We start from the raw sequence: 7,399 nt of genomic DNA on the forward strand, positions 1-7,399 counted from the left end.
AAAAAAAATCCCACAAGGACTCAGAGGCAAAAAAATATACAAATCAATTTTCACTGCAAAGTAAAGGAGCTGTTACAGTGGAGGATTACTGGACTGAATGTCAATATTATGACATAGTATGAGTGTGTTTCGTGTTTGGTAATTGCAATCATTGTTGCTTTTGTTGTGATCATCCATTTACAATGCTTGGTGTCAGTTTATCTCTTGTAAAAATAAAATACAGCGCGTGTGTGTGAGTTGTGGAAAAAAAAAGAGGAAACTTAAATTCCTGATTCTGGTTTTGTACAACTGTGTAATTAATGGTGATGATCATATTATAAGGGCAGATTTTTATGTGTGGGGGAGGTGATGGTGATGGGGAGGCCCAAATAGAAATTACAAATAAAGGAAATAAAATTCAAAAAAAAAAAAAAAAGAAAGAAAGAAAGAGGCTTCCTGTAGAACACAGGGCAGGAGCTAACACTTCAGATGAGCAGGGACTGCCAAGACAAAAGGAAACAGCATTCCAGACAGAGGAAACAGCATCTAACAGAGAGGTATGGAAGAATGCAGGGTACCAACATACTTAGAAAACTACAAATAATTATCTTCCCAAGCACAAGCAGGCCATACAAGAATGTGCTCAGGAATTGAAAGCAGGTTCCCTGTAAGCAATACAAATAGTGCCTGAGTATGCAGCTTTGGAAATGGCAGCTTTCAGATTCGAGTCAAGCTGCGTACTTCTATTCATTCCTTGCAACCCTTTGTTCACATCATCCTCATCACTGTAGTATACTTGCATCTATCACTTTTGCCAAGCTACAGTACAGCCACAGCCTCTAACGAAATATGTTTAGGCATTCAGCACAGCACTGGGATTAAAAACCCAGTCTACCAGGGTTCAAATCTAGACTCCATAATTTGCTAGTTGTGTGACCCTAAGCAAGTTATTTAACCTCTCTGTGCTTCAATTTTCTCACAATAAAGTGAGAATAATAATTGCAGCTGCTCATCGGGCTGCTATGAAAAATGTGCTAATTTATATAAAGTGCTTAGAATAGAGCTTGACTCATAGAAAGCACAACAGAAGTGTCTATTAATACTCAGTAAACGTTAGCTATGTAAAATAAAGACATGTATTCTCACAGTTTGAAAACAAACCCAAATTACTTTAAGTATGTGCAAGACCTGCACACTGAAAACTAGAAAATATGGTTCAAATTAAAGACCTAAATACATGGAAGATGTGCGTTCATGGATCAGAAGATTCAATATTGTTTAAAGATATCAATTCTTCTGAAATTGATCTACATTCTCAATGTAATCCCAATCAAAATCTGGGTAGGCATGTTTGTAGAACTTGACAAGCTGATTCCAAACTTTTTATGAAAATGCAAACAATCTAGAATAGCCAAAACAATTTTGAGAAAGAAAAAGAAAGAGGACTAAGACTACCAGATTTCAACTTAGTATAAAGGTATAGTAAACAAGGCTGTGTGCTATTAAGAGAAATAAAAGCCCACATTTGTACAGAGACTTGTATATAAATGTTCATAATAGCTGTATTAACAGCCAAAAACTGGAAACAACCCAAATGTCCATCAACAGGTGGATGGATTAATTGCAGTATAACCATACAAGGGAATACTGGTCAGCAATAAAAGAGAATAAAAATACACAACATACAGGACTTCCCTGATGCCGGAGTGATTAAGAATCCGCCTGCCAAGTCAGGGGACAACGGTTCGAGCCCTGGTCCGGGAAGATCCCACATGCCACGGAGAAACTAAGCCCGTGCGCCACTATTGAGCCTGCGCTATAGAGCCCGCGAGCCACAGCTACAGAGGCCCGCGCACCTAGAGCCCGTGCTCCGCAGCAAGAGAAGCCACGGCAATGAGAAGCCTGCGCACCACAACGAAGAGTTGCCCCGGCTCGCCGCAACTAGAGAAAGCCCGCAGCAACGGAGACCCAACGCAGCCAAAAGGAAATAAATAAAAAATAAATTTATTTTTAAAAAATACACAACATAGATGAATCTCAAATAATCATACTGAGTTAAAGAAGTTGGATCCCCCCCCCAAAAAAAAAGCACTGTATATAATTCCTTTTATATAACATTCTAGAAAATACATACTAATCTACAACGACAGAAAACTGACTAGTGGTTGCCTAGGGACAGGGGGTGGGGAGAGGGGACTGACTGCAAAGGAGCATGAGGGAACTCCTGCAGTGATGTCTGTGGTGGTGGTTACACAATTATAGACATTTGTCAAAACTAAACAAACTATACACTTAAAATTGGTGAATTTTACTGTATATAAATTACGTCTCAATATAAACAACATAAAGTCATAAGGCAAACCGTCTTTTAAAAATAAAAGCATACCTTTTTCTTTCCATATTCATGGAAAGAATACAGGCAAGAATTACCATTCACTTAATATTGTTGAGAAATCTATATTACATCATGAGAATTTTGTAAACTTAGCATGATGACAACCAAAAACACTGCTAATGGTTCTTTCATATCTGTGTCTCCTTTAACTAAAGAATCAATGGAATTCTACAAGAGAATTTTCCAATCCTGAACAGAAGTACTTATTCTAGTTGAAAATTAATAAGCAACACAGAGTTTAACTACGAAATCCATTAGCAAGCTTGTAACTGGCCATAAGGTTATCTAAGCCTGACAGGTTCCAGAGAATTGAGGGAAAAAAAAAAAAGAATTGAAAAAAAAAAGTATAAAGGAGATTTAAGAACATGAAACAGCTCTTATGCTACTCAAAATTTAGCAATGGTACTCCACATGATTCTAATTCTACTCCTACATAAAGAACCCTGCAAGGATCAAGAATATAGAGGTTGTTCCTTAAAGCTAGAAGTCAGTCAGTAATAGGAAACATAAAGAAGACATTTTTATCTCATGAAGTTCTCTCAGGGGAGCACTACTTACCTGATTAATTCTCCTGAGTTAAGCTGTTTTTCTCCTTAAGTCTCAAAAAATAACAAATATTTTACTTAGTTTATAATACTAAGTGGTTGTTTTTTAAGTATATATCAGTATTAACCCTCAATCCTTAAAATTAGAAAACAAACTCTGTACAATAATAAATGACGTAAATATTTACAAAGAGAAAAAAAAGGCAGTGTAAGCAATTTCCAGTTAAACAACCAAAGCAATACGTAGCATGCATATTATATGGATTTGGTTACAACAGGCAATGTGCTACTTTATCTTCTAATTTATGCTGTCATATAAGTTAGTTCACAGCCTAAGATATTTAAGATCTCAATTAGGTTAACCTTTCCTTTTGTAAAGTAAGAATACAAGTAATAATCATACTCATTGTTTCCTATTCAAGTTCCACACACATTCACACCTTCAGGCCTTAATGGGCTCTCTTCCTTCTACCTACCCTTCTACCTATGAGGCCCTCTCCATTTATCCCACCCATCTAGATTCTTCCCATCTCTCACCACCTATCTTAATAGGTACATGTTCCCTGATCCCTTGGGCCAGAAGCAATCTCTCTGTCTTCTAAAATCCCATAGCCCTTTTCTGCAGTCTCTTACGGCATTTAACACTTTCTACCCTGTACTATACTTCTTTAAGTCCAGTAAACCCTTTTCTACTAGGAGTATCATTGAAAGGAAGGTCCACGCTTTATTCAGCCTTGTATCCCTAGGAGCACGTAGTGCCTGAAACTAAACATTTATTGGATGTGTTTAGAGAAGAAATAGAGAGGAAAACATTCAACAATATTTTTTTAGGCATTCTGTGCCCCACTGCCTTAGGAGATATAAAAGGAAACAAATACCAATGATAGAGACCGGCTCTTAATCTACTAAGAGACATAGACATGTAAAAAGATTAATACAATATAACTGTGATAAGTGTTATAATAAGAGATAAACAGGGTGCTGTGAGGGGAACACTACGTATGTTGAAGATTGTTCTAATTCCACAAACTATGTTAGGAAACCAAGTCTAGATTTTTGAAGGGACCAAAGACTAGAAAGGTTTCAAGAGTGGTATAATAAGAGCCCCCTTAATCTTAAAATTTTTTCTTAACCTGAAACTAACACTCCACCTATATAGCAACCTTACTTGCAAACAGGGAGTAACAAATTTCTCTCTATTCTTGGTACAGCCCTCTGCAATAACCAGGCCTGGTCTTATTATATTTACACAAATTTACACATCTCATCCTCTCACACTTGTCTGAATTGTGCACCATTTCCATAAGGCATGTGCCATTCCCATGTCCCAAACTCTGCTTATCTAAATCTATTTAATCTTTAAGGTTCCTCTGAAAGCCCACTTCCCAAGCTATCACCCAAGATTACTACATCCCCCAAATGTATATTGTACCATACTACTATCTATACCTCTCTTTTTTAACAATTAATGATAATGATAAATTCTTAACATTTTATACAACTTGGAGTTAAACAGAACTGATCTCAAACCCCATTTGTGCTACCACCTTGCAACGTGAAGTTAGGCAAGCCACAACACTCTCTTGAACCTTAGTTTCCTCATTATTAAAATTAGTATTAAATTGGGTGATGTGTACAACATGCCTAATATACATATACATTCATACTACATACATGTATATAGATATTTAATTTTAATATCCTTATTTTATATTTAATATTCATATCTAACTTTATTACTATTGTTTTCCAAGAAGGGAGACGCAAACTCTAAAACTCAAGGCAAGAGCAATGAAACATGAACAAAGTGGGTACTAAAAACCGGATCAATTAGTTGATGTAAAGGAGCCTCACAACTTTTAAATGTGCCCTCAAGACAACTCACACAAGACACCATCAGCAGAATTTCTCATGTCTCCTACTGAAAACCATGAAAAACTCAGAGGCAGAAAGACACAGGCAGATACAGAGGTCTTACGAGTAGGTCAGTGGCCCAACCACTGACATACTTCCCAAGAGTTTATCTTCCTCAGTGCAACCCTGAAGCTGTATAAAAGGTCAAGGGACGAAATATCTTCTATTACGTAAATCAAATAGTACATAAATTTAAAATTTTTTTAAACCTGCATTATCCCTCGGAGGCAACCAAAACCACTTCTGCAAATTTCAGCCTCAGAAGAGAAAGTCCAAGTGGGATGGGGCTGAATCATCAATTTTAAATGATCAACGTTTGCCCCACCCTGGAATGCGGACACTACCGCGACCTTTTCCAGCGTTGTCCGGGACATCCCACGCTCTGCCCCCACCCCATCCTTCCTTAAGTCCTCACCTCGGACGCCTGTCCCGGCCCTAGGCGCAGCCAGTCCCACCCTCCGCTCTGACCCGGTGTCAGGCATCCCCACACCAGGGTCCACACCTGTCTCTCGTCACAATTCAGACTCTTACCCCTGCCAGACAACTGCACTCACCCGGGCGGTGACCTTATACACCGTGTAGCCTCTCGGGTGTCGCTGGGGCTCGGTGACAGTGTAGAAACGGGCCAGGTCGGCACCCCGCTCTCGGGGAGAGGTCATCCTCCCGCCGCCTCTGCCACCGCCGCCTGCCGGGGATCATCAGTGCAACCCGACACCGCCGCGGCACGAATTCTCTACGCAGCGGCCAGGCGGCGAGTTGGCTGTAGCTCTGCAGCGCCGCCTCCGCCGGCGCCTCCGCCGCAGGGTTCTGCTTCCGGGTTGGCGGGAAAGCTTCCGGGTCAGGCCGGGGCGCCAATCCTGGGGAAGAAGAGTTTTCACCTGAGATACGGACCCTAATTAGGGCCTGACCCTGGCAAATGGGCTGGAATCAGGCAGTAGAACCGCCTGTAACGGGATGGAGGCATACCCGAGCCTAGCATCTTCTTTCCTTCCCTACTGACGACCCATCGGTTTAAATACCCACAACACCTGAACTCTCTCCCTCACATAACTCTTCCTTCTTTCTAAGACAAATCCCATCCACCTGTACATATGTCTTTATACCACCACAGCAAGCCCCCAAATGTTAAAAAAAAAAAAAAATAGTTAGAGCCTGCCTGTTAGAGTTTTACAAGGATTAAGTTGCGACCCACTGCAGTAGCCCACTGACAGCAGGCCCTGCGGGGAATTCAAGCTGGGGAAAATTAGGACGTATTCCCTGCTTTGGGTATACTAACCCTTAGATAGTTAAGATGCATATCCAAGGGAAATTTTCACAGGTTCTTGCACCTTTCCATACATAGAAAAGCACAAAAATCATTAACTTGAGATAGCTGTTCTGTGTGATTAGCAGTAATTTTTTGATGCTTGACTTCATGTCTTTCCCAGCAAAAAAAAAAATCATATATAACCTGGCTCCCTCCCTTACCTCTTTGGAGCAGTTTCTCAGAGCTATCTGAGAGGCTGTCTCCTGAGCTATAGTACTCAAAGCAGTCCCTGAATAAAACTGAAACTCATTATTCTCACATTGTGTGTGTTTTTTAGTTGACACAACCCTATACCAGTTTTAAACTTCATCCCCTCATATTCTAAAAGCTGGAATCTGTGTCTGGCTGGGGGGGTCGGGGGTGGGAGCGGGTAGGAATTACCTGACCTCAGAAAGCTACTAGGAAGATAGAGTTTCCTATCTCAATTCCTTGCTCTCCACTGCTTGGCAATTATTCTACCTTCCCTTGATCAAGATTTTCTCATTCCCCCATAACATTCATTCCAAGCGTTTGCCATTCTCCTCAACTCTCTATTCCTCTTCGTCTTGCCTCCCTACCCTTTGGCCCCTCCTTCTTTACAGGGGAAAAAATGTTCTTAGTACCAACCCCTCCATCTTGACACATTTCTATTCCAATCTGAGATATAGACATATCCCTACATCGTTTTTCAGGACTAATCACTCTTCCTGTGCCCTGATATCCATCCTCATTGGCAGACCTAAAGACATTTTTCCATCGATGACATCCCAACTCTGCTCTCTGTACCTTTAATCTATTCCTTATCACTGGCTCCTTCTTCTCATCCCATGTATGCCTAAATCTATCTATCATTCATTCATTAAACCTGAATTCACCACCTACTATATGCCAGACATCATGCTAATTAGGCATTGGAGTTACAAAGTCCCTGCTCTTAAGAACCATCTAGTAAGAAAAAACAGAGAACAATTAAACTATATTGTTATAAATAGTATAACAGATGTATATATGGAGTGCTACAGAGCACATCTCATTAATATTGGAAGATTAGCTAAGGTTTTTCTGATACAGGGGAAACTATGGCTGAATCTTGAAAGAGAGATAGGAATTAGCCAGGCAAAGAAGAGAATAAAGGACATCATTCATGTCATCTTTTCCCCTGCTTCTTTCTTTCTCCTTCCCCTCTTTGTCAAAGTTGTTTAAGTTGTTTTCAAAATAATCTGCATCAATAGTCGAATATTCATCACACATTCATACATTCATGAATATCATACATTCATT

The 7,399-nt window shown here is 40.0% G+C and overlaps 1 protein-coding gene across 4 annotated transcripts in view; it reads right to left on the reverse strand.

The window, feature by feature from the left end:
* Positions 1-5,618, reverse strand: part of RPS6KC1 (ribosomal protein S6 kinase C1) — a 243,181-nt gene extending 237,563 nt beyond the window's left edge. For all 4 annotated transcript variants that reach the window (XM_024133753.2, XM_055084079.1, XM_024133751.2 and 1 more), the window contains exon 1: positions 5,388-5,618. In XM_024133753.2, the coding sequence (XP_023989521.1) occupies positions 5,388-5,492 (105 nt within the window). In that variant the 5' untranslated portion in view covers positions 5,493-5,618. The remainder of the gene's footprint in view (positions 1-5,387) is intronic.
* Positions 5,619-7,399: the final 1,781 nt, after the last annotated feature.

The sequence above is a fragment of the Physeter macrocephalus genome, chromosome 4 (genome assembly GCF_002837175.3).
Source record: "Physeter macrocephalus isolate SW-GA chromosome 4, ASM283717v5, whole genome shotgun sequence".
In the NCBI taxonomy this organism is placed as follows: domain Eukaryota; kingdom Metazoa; phylum Chordata; class Mammalia; order Artiodactyla; family Physeteridae; genus Physeter; species Physeter macrocephalus.